The sequence below is a fragment of the Heptranchias perlo genome, chromosome 39 (genome assembly GCF_035084215.1).
Source record: "Heptranchias perlo isolate sHepPer1 chromosome 39, sHepPer1.hap1, whole genome shotgun sequence".
Taxonomy (NCBI): Eukaryota; Metazoa; Chordata; class Chondrichthyes; order Hexanchiformes; family Hexanchidae; genus Heptranchias; species Heptranchias perlo.
This window is the reverse complement of record NC_090363.1, coordinates 5,695,356-5,714,087: the sequence shown is the minus strand read 5'-3', so window position 1 is coordinate 5,714,087 and position 18,732 is coordinate 5,695,356. Positions and strand designations below refer to the sequence as shown.

At 48.6% G+C, this 18,732-nt stretch overlaps 2 protein-coding genes across 3 annotated transcripts in view; one reads left to right on the top strand and one right to left on the bottom strand.

The window, feature by feature from the left end:
- Positions 1-1,405: 1,405 nt before the first annotated feature.
- LOC137304909 (sperm acrosome membrane-associated protein 4-like) lies at positions 1,406-3,928 on the top strand. The gene is made up of 2 exons (XM_067973698.1): positions 1,406-1,522; positions 3,264-3,928. The coding sequence occupies exons 1-2, from the start codon at positions 1,438-1,440 to the stop codon at positions 3,485-3,487; spliced, it is 309 nt and encodes a 102-aa protein (XP_067829799.1). The 5' UTR covers positions 1,406-1,437; the 3' UTR covers positions 3,488-3,928.
- A 2,197-nt stretch (positions 3,929-6,125) lies between these two features.
- LOC137305154 (chloride intracellular channel protein 1-like) overlaps positions 6,126-18,732 on the bottom strand; it is a 30,986-nt gene continuing 18,379 nt past the window's right edge. The window contains exons 1-6 of one of the 2 annotated variants that reach the window (XM_067973957.1): positions 17,707-17,766; positions 15,786-15,895; positions 12,456-12,587; positions 11,439-11,545; positions 7,739-7,920; positions 6,126-6,525 (exon numbers count right to left, since the gene is read on the bottom strand). In XM_067973957.1, the coding sequence (XP_067830058.1) occupies positions 6,364-6,525; positions 7,739-7,920; positions 11,439-11,545; positions 12,456-12,587; positions 15,786-15,895; positions 17,707-17,757 (744 nt within the window). In that variant the 5' untranslated portion in view covers positions 17,758-17,766 and the 3' untranslated portion in view covers positions 6,126-6,363. Of the gene's footprint in view, positions 6,526-7,738; positions 7,921-11,438; positions 11,546-12,455; positions 12,588-15,785; positions 15,896-17,706; positions 17,767-18,732 lie in introns of those variants that run through there. The other variant, XM_067973958.1, reaches the window with a different exon arrangement.

Here is an 18,732-nt window from a genome sequence, read left to right as displayed (position 1 = left end):
GTGTTATTTCACACAGTGTTAGTGAGGGGTGTGTTATTTCACACAGTGATAGTGAGGGGTGTGTTATTTCACACAGTGTTAGTGAGGGGTGTGTTATTTCACTCAGTGATAATGAGGGGTGTGTTATTTCACACAGTGTTAGTGAGGGGTGTGTTATTTCACACAGTGTTAGTGAGGGGTGTGTTATTTCACACAGTGTTAGTGAGTGGTGTGTTATTTCACACAGTGTTAGTGAGGGGTGTGTTATTTCACACAGTGTTAGTGAGGGGTGTGTTATTTCACACAGTGTTAGTGAGGGGTGTGTTATTTCACACAGTGTTAGTGAGGGGTGTGTTATTTCACACAGTGTTAGTGAGGGGTGTGTTATTTCACACAGTGTTAGTGAGGGGTGTGTTATTTCACACAGTGTTAGTGAGGGGTGTGTTATTTCACAGTGTTAGTGAGGGGTGTGTTATTTCACACCGTGTTAGTGAGGGGTGTGTTATTTCACACAGTGATAGTGAGGAGTGTGTTATTTCACAGTGTTAGTGAGGGGTGTGTTATTTCACACAGTGATAGTGAGGGGTGTGTTATTTCACACAGTGATAGTGAGGGGTGTGTTATTTCACTCAGTGATAGTGAGGGGTGTGTTATTTCACAGTCAAAGAAGCCTTGGCGAGTTGCTGCAGTGCATCCTGTGGACGGTACACACTGCGCTGGTGATGAAGGGAGTGAATGTTTCGGGTAATGGATGGTGTGCCAATCAAGCGGGTTGCTTTGTCCTGGAAGCCTTGGCGAGTTGCTGTAGTGGATCCTGTAGATGAGGAGCATGTTGTTTCACAGTGATAGTGAGGGGTGTGTTATTTCACAGTGATAGTGAGGAGCGTGTTATTTTACAGTGATAGTGAGGGTCGTAGCGGATCAGAAATTTTGGAAAGAACAAACTTGTGGCTTTCACAACCCCAGGATGTCCCAAAGTGCTTTAGAACCAATGAAGTGCTTTTGAAGAGTAGTCACTGTTATAATGTAGGGAACTCAGTGATGCACTGGGAGTGTCAGCCGGGCTTTTGTGCTTAAGTCTCGGGAGTGGGACTCGAACCCATAACCTTCTGACTGAGTTGGCGAGAGTGCTACCCACTGAGCCAAGGCTGACACCTAAAAGCGATGTGCTACAAGTGTGGTATTTCAGGGAGTGTTACGATGAGGTCTCTATCGTTGACCTCATGGGCTGAACGCAGACTGGTAATTAACTCAAGTTTCACAGTAAGGCGGCAGTGATTTCACTGTAACTGGAAACTCTGCTGAGCTGTGTGGCTCGCAGGCCTGGTTATTGTTATTAACATGCTCCCTATCCTGCCTGCATTCAATCAGGACGAGGCCAATCGAGTCCAGCAGTAATCCCTCTGTGTTTCCCTTTTAGGTGGAACCCTGAAATGCTACACATGCATCTTCCCAGCAATGACGACAAGCAGCTGCCTGAAGTTCCCACGGATGTGCCGTCCCACGGAGACCTGCTTAACGAGTAAAGCTGTCGGCAAGAAAGGTCATTTCAAAAATCTAATCGCTAAAACGAAATTAAGGATCACAGGGTCAAGCAGAGTCCCAGAGGGGGAAAGGACAGTGTCTGACCCGCTGTACCGCCCAGTCCCAGAGGGGCAAAGGACAGCGTCTGACCCGCTGTACCGCCCAGTCCCAGAGGGGCAAAGGACAGCGTCTGACCCGCTGTACCGCCCAGTCCCAGAGGGGCAAAGGACAGCGTCTGACCCGCTGTACCGCCCAGTCCCAGAGGGGCAAAGGACAGCGTCTGACCCGCTGTACCGCCCAGTCCCAGAGGGGCAAAGGACAGCGTCTGACCCGCTGTACCGCCCAGTCCCAGAGGGGCAAAGGACAGCGTCTGACCCGCTGTACCGCCCAGTCCCAGAGGGGCAAAGGACAGCGTCTGACCCGCTGTACCGCCCAGTCCCAGAGGGGCAAAGGACAGCGTCTGACCCGCTGTACCGCCCAGTCCCAGAGGGGCAAAGGACAGCGTCTGACCCGCTGTACCGCCCAGTCCCAGAGGGGCAAAGGACAGCGTCTGACCCGCTGTACCGCCCAGTCCCAGAGGGGCAAAGGACAGCGTCTGACCCGCTGTACCGCCCAGTCCCAGAGGGGCAAAGGACAGCGTCTGACCCGCTGTACCGCCCAGTCCCAGAGGGGCAAAGGACAGCGTCTGACCCGCTGTACCGCCCAGTCCCAGAGGGGCAAAGGACAGCGTCTGACCCGCTGTACCGCCCAGTCCCAGAGGGGCAAAGGACAGCGTCTGACCCGCTGTACCGCCCAGTCCCAGAGGGGCAAAGGACAGCGTCTGACCCACTGTACCACCCAGTCCCAGAGGGGGAAAGGACAGCGTCTGACCCACTACACCACCCAGTCCCAGAGGGGGAAAGGACAGTGTTTGACCCACTGTACCACCCAGTCCCAGAGGGGGAAAGGACAGTGTCTGACCCACTGTACCACCCAGTCCTCATCTAGCAATTACATGGACTGTGAAGTGAGATCTTTGTAACTGCTGAGTGTTTCTGTTCAGGGATTGACTGAAGGGGAAGGAACAAAACCAAGCCATCTACCACACCAGGCAGTGCACTCACTCACTGAGGCATCATGAGAGGGGAAGAGGGAAGGGAGGAAAGAGTCACTTGAAAGTTGAGGAACCTACAGGGGTATTACCATCAGCTTTGCAGCAGGAGACAGCCCTGAAGAGTTGTGTTATTTTGAAGGAGCCTCCTGATATAAATAATGCACCACAGAGTCCCTGGGGCTGTTAAGTCAAAAAACAAATGATAACATTTGAAGCTTAAGTGACTTCCCGGACCTTCTCTCATCCTTGTTTTCAAATCCCTCCGTGTCCTTGCCCCTCCCTATCTCTGTAACCCTCCTCCGGCCCTACAACCCTCCGAGATCTCTGCGTTCCTCCAATTCCGGCCTCTTGCCCATCCCCGATTTTCTTCGCTCCACCATTGGGCGGCCGTGCCTTCAGCTGCCTGGGCCCTAAGCTCTGGAATTCCCTCCCCAAATCTCTCTCTCCTCCTTTAAGACGCTCCTTAAAACCTACCTCTTTGACCAAGCTTTTGGTCACCTGTCCTAATATCTCCTTATGTGGCTCGGTGTCAAATTTAATCTTGATAATCACTCCTGTGAAGTGCCTTGGGGATGTTCTACTACATTAAAGGCTCTGTATTAAGGCAAGTTATCCTTATTTTCAAGCTCCTGTTCCCAGGTTTCATGTTGTTTTGTTTTTTAAACAGGAAAGCAACGGATCGTTCTTTATGAAAAGGGCTGCATGGTGAAGTCGCTGTGTGGGATCTGCGGCACCAAAACCGCAATGGGCATCGTGTTCGCCTACAACAACTCCTGCTGCAACACTGATCTCTGCAACGGGGCCCCGGGAGCGAAGGGGTCACTGGCCGCGGGCGTCGGCAGGGTCCTGGTATCGGCCCTGGCCTCGGCACTGGGCCTTTCCCTCTTGTAAAAATACCAAGGCCCTGCGTCAACTCTGTAATACCTTCGGACCCCCAGTTGGGGGGTTGGGGAGAGGAGAGGGGTAGGGTCGCCAACTCTGGTTGGACGTATCATCACATGACCTCCTGCCTCCAGCCCCCGCCATTGGTTGTCCGATACGTCCATCCTCGTGACCCGCCGCCTTCCCCACGGCCAATCGGAAAGCAAACAGACTCTTCATTACCTGATTGACCATTGGTCAAGAAACACCCAAACAGCCCTTTTCCCTCCCCGATCGCCAATATTTTTATAATTAATAAGTGTTCAAAGAATTTTTTTTTTTAAAAAGCACAATTTTGTTTAATACCCCCCCCACCCCCTCTCTAATTTTTCTCTCGGGTCTTTTGCTCGCAGCAGTGTCCTGGAGACTCCAGGGCCAAACCTGGAGACTCCAGGGCCAAACCTGGAGACTCCAGGGCCAAACCTGGAGACTCCAGGGCCAAACCTGGAGACTCCAGGGCCAAACCTGGAGACTCCAGGGCCAAACCTGGAGACTCCAGGGCCAAACCTGGAGACTCCAGGGCCAAACCTGGAGACTCCAGGGCCAAACCTGGAGACTCCAGGGCCAAACCTGGAGACTCCAGGGCCAAACCTGGAGACTCCAGGGCCAAACCTGGAGACTCCAGGGCCAAACCTGGAGACTCCAGGGCCAAACCTGGAGACTCCAGGGCCAAACCTGGAGACTCCAGGGCCAAACCTGGAGACTCCAGGGCCAAACCTGGAGACTCCAGGGCCAAACCTGGAGGATTGGCAACCCCTAGAGGCAGAGGAAAAGGGCAAGTGAGGAACAGCATTGCTGGAAAACAGCCCCAGAGCAGGGCAGAGTTCCAGTCACAGTTCTTGCTAATCTCTTTCCCCCATTGGTAGGTGTAGAGCCCAGATCCTGTACCCCCCCCCCCCCGTCTCACCCGGCGAGAACCTTTCTTTATTGTCCCATTGGGTGCCATTTTACCCCCCTCCTCTATCCCCTCCTCTCAGGGCTGCCTTAGGTCACACCAAGGCCAGACAGCCTACGCTAGCTTGCCCCAGTGTATCTGTTCCCCACCTGTGACCTCTTGGCATCAGCCTAACTTATGAGGGCAGGGATGGAAACTAAGGGGCTCTTGCTCTGAATGGTTAGTGCTACACACCCCCCCTCAGTGGAGTGACGTCCCCCCCCCCAACCAAGAACAACCCGCACCCCAGGTCTGGATTGATATTCAGTGGCCCCAGTAGATGTCCATGTATGGATGGGCTCCGCCCGACTTCAGGACCCCCCCCCACCCACACTCAAAAAGAACTCACTTCTTATTACGTCTCGTGAAGTTTGTGGGCGATGGTGGGCTCAGCACAGCTTGCTCACAAGCCTGCGTTTCCACGGCAACTAACCTCGTTAAAACTGACTAACACCGCGTGTGGCACTCCCAACTCGAAGTTATACTGTTAAATAAAGCCTAGCTGTAAATGGGTGTGTTTTTTTTAATCTTGCGCGCCTTGTATGCAAGGAAGAGACAGCAGGAGAATTACTCCCCTTCCCCGCAGTGACACGACCCCCGCCCCCCGATCCCCCTCTCTTTCCTCCCCCCCCACCCCCCAACCCATTTTTCCTCCCAACGTTTGTGCTGACTGAATTCTCAGGAATGCTAGGTAGCCGCGATATATTCCCCATCATCGCGCGCGTCAAGGCAAAGGACAGGGGGTTGGGGCTGGGGAATGTAACTGTTCTCCACCTTGGATAGCCCAGCAATACCTTCCGACCAGCCCTGGGTAACCAAGTGAAGGCCCCAAAGCCTGCCTGAGAGTTTGATGGTTCCAGGGGGAAGAAAAAAAGAATAAAGAGAGAAAGAATAAAGAGAGAAAGAATAAAGAGAGAGAGAATAAAGAGAGAAAGAATAAAGAGAGAAAGAATAAAGAGAGAGAGAGAGAAAAAGAATAAAGAGAGAGAGAGAGAGAAAGAGAATAAAGAGAGAGAGAGAGAAAGAGAATAAAGAGAGAGAGAGAGAAAGAGAATAAAGAGAGAGAGAGAGAAAGAGAATAAAGAGAGAGAGAGAGAAAGAATAAAGAGAGAGAGAGAGAAAGAATAAAGAGAGAGAGAGAAAGAATAAAGAGAGAGAGAGAAAGAATAAAGAGAGAGAGAGAAAGAATAAAGAGAGAGAGAGAGAAAGAATAAAGAGAGAGAGAGAAAGAATAAAGAGAGAGAGAGAAAGAATAAAGAGAGAAAGAATAAAGAAAGAAAGAAAGAAAGAAAGAAAGAAAAAGAAAGAAAGAAAGAAAGAAAGAAAGAAAGAAAGAAAAAGAAAGAAAGAAAGAAAGAAAGAAAGAAAGAAAGAAAGAAAGAAAGAAAGGAAAGAAAGAAAGAAAGAAAGAAAGAAAGAAAGAAAGAAAGAGAAAGAAAGAATAAAGGAGAAAGAGAGAAAGAATAAAGAAAGCAAGAGAGAAAGAATAAAGAAAGAGAGAACGAAAGAAAGAAAAAAAAGTTAGCAATGGAAAATTGTTCTGTTTCCCCTCGCGCGCCCCCCACACCAGACCTCTGCCCACTGCAACCCCAAACCAGCACCTTGCCAATTAAATCCAAATCCAAGTAGACCAAAATTCTATATTGTCTCATTTCCAAAAGCAACCACACAGGCTTCGGCTAAACATAAATATATATTTTGAGGAAATTCTCCAGGAAAGCATAGAGGAGAGCTAGACAACTGAACATTGGGCAAGTAATACTTTTTTTTTGAAAAAAAAAAGAATTTAATCTATTGGAATGGCCTTTTGGCTTTCTATAGAGAATTTATGTGCCTGCATGCTTCTAATCCAGCAGATCTGAGTTACTCTCTTTTTCTTTAATATAAAGTTGTGCCCCGTTGGTCGCGCTCGTTATTTGAGAGGTTTGGCCACCAAAGCGTAAGCAAGCTCGATCTCTTCGTCCTTCGGGCAGGTGTGAGCGAACTCTTCACAGTCGTACGCGTTTTTCAGGTACCGCCAGATACCCGTGAACTGCTGGGGGATCTCGAAGGCTCGGTACTTCCTGCAGACCACCTGAGAGGAGAGAGAGAGAGAGAGAGAGAGAGGAGAGAAAAAAGATAATTATCAAGAAAACGAAAAATCAGTCATCTATCCCTAAACACAATCGGCCAACGATAGAATCTCAACAGGGCAGAAGGAGGCCATTCAGCCCATCGTGCCTGTGCCGGCTCTTTGAAAGAGCTATCCAATTAGTCCCACTTCCAACCCCCCCCCGCCCTTGCCCTCTCCCCATAGCCCTGCAAAATTTTTCCATTAAGTATTTATTCAATTCCCTTTTTGAAAGTTACTATTGATTCTGCTTCCACCGCCCTTTCAGGCAGCGCATTCCAGATCATAACAACTCGCTGCGTTAAAAAAAATTCTCATCTCCCCCTCTGATTCATTTGCCAGTTATCTTAAATCTGTAGCCCTCCGATTATCGACCCTTCTGCCAGTGGAAACAGTTTCTCCCTATTTACTCTATCGAAACGTCTCATTATTTTTGAACACACCTCTATTAAATCTCCCCTTAACCTTCTCTGCTCTAAAAGAGAACAGCCCCATCCAAAAGAATTAGAAGGGAGAAGAGAAGAATTTTTTTTTACGCAGCGAGTTATGATCGGGAATGCGCTGCCTGAAAGGGCGGTGGAAGCAGATTCAATAGTAACTTTCAAAAGGGAATTGAATAAATACTTGAAGGGGAGAAAATTTGCAGGGCTACGGGGAAAGAGCAGGGGAGTGGGACTAATGGGAGTTACACATGATGGGCTGAAAGGCCTCCTTCTGTGCTGTAAGATTCTATGAGAGGAAAAGCTCACCTACTTCAAATCATAAGATTCCAGGCCGTATTAACAGGAACAGGAGGCGGCCATTCTGCCCCTCGAGCCTGTCCCCGCCATTCAATGAGATCATGGCTGATCTGTATCCCAACTCCATATCCCTGAATACCCATGGGCTAGCAAAAATCTATCGATCTCAGATTTAAAATTATTAATTGAGCTCACATCTACTGTGGGAGGGAGTTCCCCACTTCTACCACCCTTTGCGTGAAAAAGTGTTTCCAAACTTCTCTCCTGAATAGCCTGGCTCTGATTTTAAGGTTAAGTCCCCTTTGTCCTAAATTCCCCCCCCACCAGCGGAAAAAGTTCTCCATCGACCCTAATCAATTCCTTTCAAAAATCCTAAAAGTTTCTATATTCCAGGGAATACAAGCCTGGAATAAAAATAAAACACTTTTTTTTTTTACCTGGACAATGTGGAGTTTTGGTAGCAGATTGCAGTCAGCCAGTGTCAGCTCATTCCCATCGAGGAACTTTCTGCTGGAGACAGTGACGTCCTCGGTGCTGTTCTCATCAATCTCCTCCGGTACTGGTGTGTTGAGATACTCATCCAGCTTCAACAAGGATTTGACTAGTCCTTTCTCCAACACTAGAGAGAGAGAGAAAGAGAGAGAGTCAGAAGGTCGTAGGTTCGAGTCCCCACTCCAGAGACTCGAGCACAAAATCCAAGCGGACACTCCCCCAGTGCAGTACCGAGGGAGTGCTGCGCTGTCGGAGGTGCCGCCCTTCGGATGAGACATTCAGCCCGAGAGGGCAGACGGGGTCTCGGTTTATGTAAAAGATCCCACGGCTGCTATTTCGAAGAAGAGCATGGGACGTTCTCCCCGGTGTCCTGGGCCAATATTTATCCCTCAACCAACATCACTAAAAAAAAGAGATTATCTGGTCATTATCACCTTGCTGTTTGTGGGACCTCAAATCTGGCTGTCGCCATTCCTACGTTACAACAGTGACTACACTTAAATAAATCATTGGCCTAATTTTCGGAGTGGGGGAAGCAGTTAAGAAAAATGCACGGTCACCGATTTTAAAAAGGGAGCCAAAAATTCTGAACAGCCTTCAGAGAGGCTACGAATGTTAAAGGCTGAAGGAGGCTGAAGGAGGCAGGTGGGGGAAGCCAGGAACAAATAATGTGAACGGAAACCTAATGTACAAGCTCAAAACAGAGCTGTACTGAGTGAGAAGGTGGGGAAGGGCCCTGGCTCAGTCCCAGCTCTGGAGTTAGTTCATTTCAGAGGTTGGTGCCACACTTTGGCAGGGGTGGGGGGGGGGGGGGGGTGCAATTTTAACCCAGTCCGCTCGTCGGGGAACGAACTGGTTTGGGTGTGATGCTGGTTTTATACCCCCACCCCGATTTTACTCACCATTGAAATCAACGGAGAGCGATATCGGGGTGGGTGGGGGAGAGAGACAGAGACGGGACGCAAACCCGATGTTCCACCCGATCCCATGGGATTCACATCCGGCGAGTTTGGTTAAAATCACCCCCTTTATCTCAGGGGTGGTCAGGCTGGAAAGGCAAAAGTTTAAAAAGGAAACACCAGACCGTTCACACACTCATTTTGCACATTTGCACGAACACAGCAGGCACATGGGAACAACACTACCTGCACGTTCCCCTCCAAGTCACACACCATCCCGACTTGGAAATATATCGGCCGTTCCTTCATCGTCGCTGGGTCAAAATCCTGGAACTCCCTTCCTAACAGCACTGTGGGAGAACCTTCACCACACGGACTGCAGCGGTTCAAGAAGGCGGCTCACCACCACCTTCTCCAGGGCAATTAGGGATGGGCAATAAATGCCAGCCTCGCCAGCGACGCCCACATCCCATGAACGAATAATTTAAAAAAAACACTTGTGCGAACACATACAGGGTTCCCGGCCTCTTTAAAAAAAAAATTGCGGAGAATTTGGTTCCTCGGGGAGGATAGAATGGAACGCAATCAACACAGACATTGTCTCTCTTTCCCTCCCACCGGTTGTCAGTCTGACCGGCAACAGTTAATCATGCTCAGGAAAAAGTCGCTTGGGCAAAAAAGGTACCAGAATGCTGTCAGAACCAATTGAATCAGCATTTTCAGAAGAGAAGGGAGTTGGGGAAGGATGGAAACAGAACTCCTCCCAAAATCAGAAAAGAGTTTCTACTCCGCTCAGTAATCCATCTCCTCTTTGCGTCCATCCGGTGACAAGTCTGAAGGCCAAATAGCAGTAGAAGAATGGACTTCACCTCAACTCTCACTCAGAGTGAGCTGCACCCAGCTCTCTTTAAAAAAAAAACACACACAAGGAACACAAGGCTGGTTCATTTCTCAAGAATTCAATACGTCACATCGCACATGCGCCAACTATTAATCTCATCTTCTTCACACCCGCCTCCAGGTCATCGTCCCACCCAACTTCACCCAGAATTCAAGTTGACGTGGTTGTTTGAAAAAAAAAAAAAGCCTCTTGAAGCACAGAGTACAAAAACAAGGAAGTTGTTGCTAAACTTTTATAAAATCGCTGGTTAGGCCTCAGCTGGAGTATTGTGTTCAATTCTGGCCACCGCACTTCAGGAAAGACGTCAGGGCCTTCGAGAGGGTGCAGAGGAGATTTGCTCGAATCGTATCAGGGATGACGGACTGCAGTTATGCGGGGAGACTGGAGAGGCTGGGATTGTTCTCCTCGGAGCAGAGAAGGTTAAGGGGAGTTTTGATAAGAGGTGTTCGAAATCATGAAGGGTTTTGAGAGAGTAAATAAGGAGAAATTGATTCCAGTGGCAGGAGGGTCAGTAACCAGAAGACACAGATTTAAGGTGATTGGCAAAAGAATCAGAGAGGAGATGGAGAAATGTTTTTATTTTAAAAATGCAGCGAGCTGTTCGGATCTTGAATGCGCTGCCTGAAAGGGGGTTGGAAGCAGATTCAACAGTGACTTTTAAAAGGGAATTGGATAATTACTTGAAGGGGAAAAATCTGCAGGGCTATGGGGAAAGAGCAGGGAAGTGGGACTAATTGGATAGCTTTTTCAAAGAGCTGGCAAAGGCACGATGGGCCGAATGGCCTCCTTCTGTGCTGTATGAATAAATAAACCCCATCACCACCACCCAGTGTGAATTCCAGGAGGAAGGCCGGCCTCAGGTTCAATTCCTTTATGCTGACTTAACTGACCTTAGCCGGGACACAGTAAGGGATGGTCCTGATGGCTATCTAGTGACCCTTACCAGAAAGATTTCCCCTTATGGATATTGGGCCAGGACAGCTCTGCTACCAGCCCTTCCCTCCCCCACCCATCTGCCCCAATGAGCTACTAGTCTACCAATGGTCACCAGCTAAGCTGATGGATAAAGCACGTTCACTTGAGCAAGCAGTGCGCGTGTGGAGCCTCGTCAAAGCTCAGCGACACCTTCATAGGGGCGGGGCGGGGGGGAGGGGAGAGCTGGTCAGGGGTAACCCACAAAACCAAAAACAACGGCCATGCATCCTTTTGGGACGAATTGAGCAACAGGTACAGTTCTGATCACTACTTCACAATCCCTGTCTGTTGGGGCTGTACCCTTGGATTATTTTGGGGTCAATCTTCACCCAAAAGAAAGAATTTTCATTTATATTAGCACCTTTACAAGCCAATTAAGTACTTTTTGACGTGTAGTCACTGTTGTGACGTAGGAAACGCGGCAGCCAATTTGCGCACAGCAAGATCCCACAAACAGCAACGACCAGATTATCTGTTTTAGTGATCTTGGTTGAGGGATAAATATTGGCCAGGAGACCGGGGAGAACTCCCCTGCTCTTCTTTGAAATACTGCCATGGGATCTTTTACATCAAACAAACAGAGAGGGCAGACGGGGCCTCAGTTTAACGTCTCAACCGAAAGACGGCACCCCTGGCAGTGCAGCTCTCCTTCAGTAATGCTCTGGGAGCGTCGGCCTGAATTTTGTGCTCGAGTCTCCGGAGTGGGACTCGAACCCACAACCTTCTGCTGCCAACGGAGCCACGGCTGACACCCAAAAAAGGTAGGGAGGTTCCCCCTCGCCAATTGGAAGGCCTGATTTACAGACTCAATGACCCGACCCTCCCCTATCCTTGCCGAGCTTCAACACCAACTAAAACAGTTCCACTTACAGTCATTGGAGCTGGGATTGGAATTCTTGATGTAGGCCGAGAACTTGGAGAAGACGTTACTCCCGGCAGTGTTGGATTCTGGGTTCCTCGCAGCAAGTCTTGGGTATCTTTAAATAAAAAAAAACACATTAAAAAACAGATCGGGGGGGGTGGGTGGGGTGGGGAGGAGAAGGAAGAAAATAGATCAGAATGGAACAGCGTCAAAATTGTTTTAGGATGGTTTAACCATTTCAAAACTGCCCTTCCCTATTTGCAGCCAGGAGACCAGAAAAAGCAAAATGATTCAGCGCTCTCCTGTAGAATGCAGACATTCCCCACGCCCGCACAACACAGCCTCGTCCACAGCTCCGTGAGTTGCACAGACTAGGCTTGTATTCCCCTCAAGTATAGAAGATTAAGGGCTGATCTAATTGATCAGTCTGCCAACTGATCAGATAAGGCAGATCGAGAGAGACTATTTCCTCTGGTGTGGGGGGAGTCCAGAACAAGGTGGGGCAGAACCTTAAAATTAGAGCCAGGCCGTTCAGGGGTGATGTCAGGAAGCATTTCTTCACACAAAGGGTGGTGGAAATCTGGAACTCTCTCCCCCAAAAAGCTGCAGAGGCTGGGGGTCAATTGAAAATTTCAAAACTGAGATTGATGAATTTTTCCAGACGTTTTCAGCGTTTCCTATTCCTTGAACTTGTATTAGAGTGAAGGCTGTATAACAATATCCTATAACACCTCCACATAAGGGCAGTAGGAACATGTGATATATTGTACATACATACACACACAGGGAAGGCCCAACTGACAGAGGAACGCTGGCATCTATAGGCCAGTCACCAAAGAGTCAGCGACTTAATGAGAGAAGGGGAGAAAAATCACAACGACACATGGATACGCGTGACTTTACTGTGAAGGGAGGTCCACCAACCCCCTGCCCCAACCCCGCACCACCAGAGCAAGAGATCAAACACAAGTCAGTCAATCAGCGAGCGTGGGTTCAGCCCCCTCGCACCATGCAGCAACACGTACTTGGGAGGGCAGAGGTTTTCCTCCAGAAACTCCTCGATTTTGTTGGTGTCCGTCTTCACTTCAGTCTCGTAGAGCAGAAACGGTGGCTGAGCTCCTGGAGCCAAATCCTCCAGGACTTTGTTCTCGAATTTCCTAAATCCGGGAGGGATGGAGGGAAGGAAAAGAAAATAAATGGATCAAGATAACACCACCGAGCGATCTTGGGTTAAATAGAGACGACGTAATTTCAGCGGACCAGTGCCCTGGTCAGTTCAACCCCCGAGACATGTCTTCTAACCCAGCAGAGGCGGATGGGCTGAATGTCTTCCCTGTTGGAATTCCCTTCCTAAAACTCTTTACCTCTCTCACCTCCTTTAAGACGTTCCTTAAAACACACCTCTTTGGCCAAGTTTTTGCTCATGTGGCTCGGGTGTAAGATTTTGTTCAATAATGCTCCCCTTTTACTATGTTATAAGGCGCTATATAAATGCAAGTTGTTGTTGTTGCTGCTGGCTGCCAGTGTGAAACGAGTTTGGGAGAATTTCAACCTAGATCCTAATACGCAAAAAAATAAACTTCCCAATACATTTCCCTACAACTCAAAAGTACTTAATTGGCTGTGAAGCACTTTGGGATGTCCCCCACGTTGTAAAAAGGTGTCAGCCATGGCTCAGTGGGTAGCAAACGCACTGAGTCAGAACATCGTGGGTTCATGTCCCACTCCAGAGACTTGGGCACAAATTCCAGGCGGACACCCCCAATGCAGTGCTGAGGGAGCGCTGCGCCGTCGGTGCCGTCTTTCGGGTGAGACGTTAACCCGTCTGCCCTCGCGGGCGGGACCCAATAGATCCCAGGGCACCATTTCGAAGGAGAGCAGGGGGAGTTCTCCCCGGTGTCCTGGCGATCTCTCAATCAACATCACTAAAACAGATGATCTGGTCATTATCTCATTGCTGTTTGTGGGACCATGCTGCACGCAAATTGGCTGCTGCATTTCCTACATTACAACAGTGACGACACTTCCTACTTCATTGGCTGTGACGCATTATGGGGTGTCCTGAAAGGCGCTGTGTGAATGCAATTTATTCTTTTCTACATATGAGAGTTCCTTTCTAATAAGCCACCAAATTAGCAGTCCCATTCAAGAGGTCACTGAAATGGCAGGGGTAGGAAATGAAAAAACGTTACACGGGTGCAGGAGGGAGAATTTTTTGGGCATAGTTAGGTGTTGCCAACTCTCCAGGAATTAAAGATTAAATCAGCAAGACATTGCTGCGAGCAACACCAGAGAGAAAAATTATAGGGGCATTGAAAAAAAAGGGTGTGTTTTTGACATCATTTTCTTTGAACATTTTTGTCAAAAGGCTGTTTGACTGACAGTCAAGAATCATCCAATCGAGTAATAAAGAGTCAGTTCGCTTTCTGATTGGCCGCGGGAAGGCCGTGCCTTGTGTCGGGCGACCAATTGGGGGGGAAATGTGGGGGGGTGGGACGGTCAGAGGCAGGAGGGTCATGTGATGAAATCTCCAGGAATACGTCCAACCAGAGTTGGCAACCCTAGGCATCGCAGCGGGAGCTTCACTCTGCATCAAACACCTCTTGGTCTGGTACAGCACAGGTTAGGATCCAACACTCCCAGATCACGGACAGCACAGGCTGGATGCATGCCTGAAATGAAAAGTTTCCCCAATTCCCCTGCACTAACGGTCCTCACCTTCAAAAGCACAAAGTAAACAGCCATTTAAGGAGAGATGAAGTAAGGTGGAAGGAGGCTCGTGTGGAGCATAAACACCGGCACAGACCAGTTTCTACGCTGTAAAATTCGATGTAAAAGGAAGTGTTTTTTTCCACAAATCGACACCAGTCTTCTAGTCCTAATAACCTAGGGTGGTTTAACCTGACTCCCTCTGGTCTGAAGCCACACCTCCAGTCAGACCCCGCTTTGCTCCCCTGGCTGGTTTCCCCTCCACGCTGAGGGACGCTACCTCTAATTTTATCCACCTCCTCAAAAGGGAGCAACTAAGCAATGACTTGAAAAGGGCGGGCCAATTTAGCAGCTCGATATCACAGTGTTCCTAGACGACCCACAGGACAGTAGCTGGCACCGGAATGAATGATGGTTTTGTTACATCAGGAAAGTAGCCTGCATCCACTGACATTCATTAGCTATAATTGCAGGCTGGCTGACCTCCCAGGAGAGAGAGTGGATGAACGGGACCATGTGATGTGGTGCACAGCCACCCAGACTAGGAATGTCTCGGGCTCAGTCTTCAGTCTGTGCCGACCGATTGATCTCACTCAGGGTGCTGACGGAAGCTGGATGGACTCCAATGGACAGTGGACGACGAAAAGACAACTCCTAGGTTCCTACGAACATACGAATTAAGAGGAGTAGGCCATTCGGCCCCTCGAGCCTGCTGTGCCATTTGATAAGATCATGGCTGATCTGATTGTGACCTCAACCCTACTTTCCCTGTCTACCTACTATAACCTTTGACTTCCCTGCTAATCAGGAATCTATCTAGCTCAGCCTTAAAAATATTCGATGACCCTGCCTCCACCGCTCTCTGGGGAAGGGAGTTCCACAGACTCACGACCCTCAGAAAAAAATTTCTCCTCATCTCCGTCTTAAATGGGAGACCCCTTATTTTTGAACTGTGGCCCCTAGTTCTAGTCTCTCCCACCAGGGGAAACATCCCCTCAGCATCTACCCCTTCAAGTCCCCTCGGGATCTTATATGTTTCAATAAGATCACCTCTCATTCTTCTAAACTCCAGTGTATACAGGCCCAACTTGTCCAACCTTTCCTCATAAGTTAACCCCCTCATCCCAGGAATCAGTCGAGTGAACCTTCTCTGAACCTTCTCTAAAGGCAATTATGTCCTTTCTAAAATAAGGAGACCAAAACTGCACACAGTATTGTAGATGTGGTCTCACCAATGCCCTGTACAATTGTAGCAAAACATCTCCACTTGTATATTCCATTCCTCTTGCAATAAATGACAATATTCCATTTTTAATATTTTAAATACTGTTTTTAGAAAAATGATAAGCACAGGCCGAATCAGGGGGCTTTAGGTACTTCAAATTTCTTCTCCTTTCAAAAAGATTTCAGAATCCCTTTCCCTCCCTCAGGGTCACCTCGAATAATCAGGAGGTTACAGAACGCGGTCAGATCAGGTGTCTTTAAATACTTTTATTGTGCTATCATGTGATTCCAGAAGGTCCCGCCACAAGGATATCGCTCCCACCCCTCGCCCCCTGCATTGTACCGTTCGAGCGTCCGCATGCTGCCTTTTCACGCTCGGGCACAAGGCCCCCCCCCCCTCACCCGCCCAGGGCACCACTGACCTCTTCATGTCGACTGTGGTGACGTTGAAGGTGACCCCTTTCAGCCAGAGGACCATGAAAAGCCGCTGCGAGAAGGGGCAGTTGCCGATGCTCTGCCCATCGCTGCCAGCCTGTTCGGAGAAGAAGAGAGGACAACATCACACTGAGGTCAAAGAGCAAGGTTCAATACCTGACCTGCCCAAAATTAAAAAAAAGCTACTAGTTCCCCCCAGTGGGATACAGTTCCACAGACCCCCATTCAGCCTTTGGCACCCCACCCAAATGAACAGTCTCCAAGTGTGAGCCGTGGCAGTACACCGACATGCTATTCGACCACGGAAAGAATCATGGTCATAGCCTGTATCTATTAATAGACACACAACACTTTCCAGCAGGGTCACTGGATAACAACAAAAGCTTGGTCACAGAGGTAGGTTTTAAGGAGCGTCTTAAAAAGGAGGAGAGGGGTAGAGAGGCTTAGGGCCTAGGCAGCTGCAGGCACGGCTGCCAATGGAAATCGGGGATGCACAGGATGCCAGACATAGAGGACTGCGGAGAGCACAGGGCACACCCAACACACACACACCCACAAAATCACAACCTACCATCCGCTCCCAATCACTGTCCACTGACTCCTGCTGGAAAGGTCTCTGCACAAGATCAGGCTTGGCTGTGATGCCGACAACAAACAAAGACAAAAAGAAGGAACTTGCACCTTTCATGATCTCAGGCCGTCCCAAAGCGCTATACAGCCAATGAAGGATGAGGGGCTTTAGTTATGTGGAGAGATTGGAGAAGCTGGGGTTATTCTCCTTAGAACAGAGAACATTAAGGGGAGATTTGATAGAGGAGTTCAAGATCATGAACGGTTTTGATGGAGTAAATAAGGAGAAACTGTTCCCAATGGCAGATGGGTCGGTAACCAGAGGACACAGATTTAAGGTGATTGGCAACATGCGGAAACTTTTTTTTTTAAAAATGCAGCGAGTTGTTATGATCTGGAATGCACTGCCTGAAAGAGTGGTGGAAGCAGATTCAATAATAACTTTCAAAAGGGAACTGGATAAATACATGAAGGGAAAAAATTTACAGGACTGCAGGGAAAAAGCAGGAGAATGGGACTAATTGGATTGCTCTTTCAAAGACCCAGCACAGGCACAATGGTCTCCTCCAGTGCTGTACCTACTATGATACTATGAAGTAGTTTTTGAAGTGTAGTCACTGTTGCAATGCAGCAGCCAATTTGCATACAGCAAGATCTTTTGCATATCCCTCAGTACGGCACTGAAATGTCAGCCTAGATTTTGTGCTCAAGTCTCAGGTGGATGTAAAAGGTCCCATGACACTATTTTGAAGACGAGCAGGGGACTTCCCTCCGGTGTCCTGGCCAATATTTATCCCTCAACCAACATCATTAAAAACAGATTAGCTGGTCATTTACTTCATGGATGTTTGCGGGATCTTGCTGTGCACAAATTGGCTGCCGCATTTCTCTATATTACACTTCAAGAAGCACTTCATTGGCTGTAATGCGCTTTGGGACGTCCTGAAAGGTGCTGTAGAAATGCAAACACTTTCTTTTTGACTCAGAGGCGAGAGAGCTACCACTGAGCCAGGGATGACACACAAAGGATTGCCAGGTCAGGTGAGGTATCAGGAGGCGGTTAGCAGCAGTGAAGCCGCAGTCCAGCGCAGGTCGATGCCTTGGAGAGCGAGTGAGCGAGAGAGAAGCAAGCATCTGCTGAGACCCGAGCCCAAACTCTTCAGTGCCGTACTGAGGGATATGCAAAAGATCTTGTTTGCAAATTAGCTGCTGCGTTTCCAACATTGCAACAGTGGCTACACTTCAAAAAGTACTTCAGAGTATTATAGACGTTCCTTTAGCTGGTAGGATGGGCAGATGAATGGGGCAATGCCCTCTGTTTCGAGTTTCATCACCCACCTGGAAGAGATGAGTGCAGGGGTCAATCCCTTCCACCCAGTGACTAACCATCAATAGAGACAGAGGTGAGGGAGTATGTTGATTAAAATGATCCAGTGACTCATATCGGGTTACACCCCTTGATCTAACAGCTTGACTCAAATCAGTCATCAGCGGGCGGGGTGGTGAAGAGAGAGGCAGGGCTTCTGCAGCTGGTGCAGATTGTGTCACTTTTACAGTCGACAGCAGAAGTGGGATGGGCCTGCCGCCGATTAGCGCAAGAGCCCGCCGAGATCTCTACGTTCCTCCAATTCTTGCACATCCCCCGATTTCCATCGCCCCACCATTGGCGGCCGTGCTTTCAGCTGCCTAAGCCCCAAGTCCTGGAATTCCCTCATTCCCTCCCTCTTCGACCAAGCTTTTGGTCACCTGTCCTAATATCTCCTACATGGCTCGGTGTCAAATTTTTGCTTGATAATGGCTCCCGTGAAGCGTCCTGGCATGTTAAAGGCGCTATATAAATGCAAGTTGTTGTAATGGGCCTAACAGAATCAGACATCTAGATTTTTGTTAAACTACCTTGAAGTCCCTGCTTAAGAAAATTTCAGTGTGCATTCCTGCATTCCCTGCGGGACTCATGGTTCCCTGGCCTCTAATATGCCGCAAACGAGATGTGGAGTAGGAAGCAAGGCGGGAATAGCATATGGGTCTCCATTTCCTCTTAAGTAACCTATGCCGACTCCTGAGAATTAGACTTTGTTCCACCTAGTGGGACCATGGACTGATTTAATTAATCAAACAGAGCTGAAGGAGGCCATTCTGCCCATCGTGCTACTGTTGAATCTGCTTCCACCACCCAGATCATAACTTGCTGCTTACAAAAAAAAAATTCTCATCGGCCCTCTGGTTCTTTTGCCTATTATCTTAAATCTGTGTCCTCTAATTAGTTAGTTCTGAAAACCCCCAAGTCCATTTGTTACATGTAGTTTCTTTTGAGCCTTTTAAAAACATGGATGTCCAATCTTCAAAAGAAGCAATGTACTTTTA

What these genes read in the sequence shown, in the direction of transcription:
- LOC137304909 (XM_067973698.1), top strand. Translation starts at nt 1,438, where the DNA reads ATGACGACAAGCAGCTGCCTGAAGTTCCCACGGATGTGCCGTCCCACG. An exon ending in TAAAGCTGTCGGCAAGAAAG is followed by an intron (nt 1,523 to 3,263) that starts GTCATTTCAAAA and finishes TTTTTTAAACAG; the next exon opens with GAAAGCAACGGATCGTTCTT.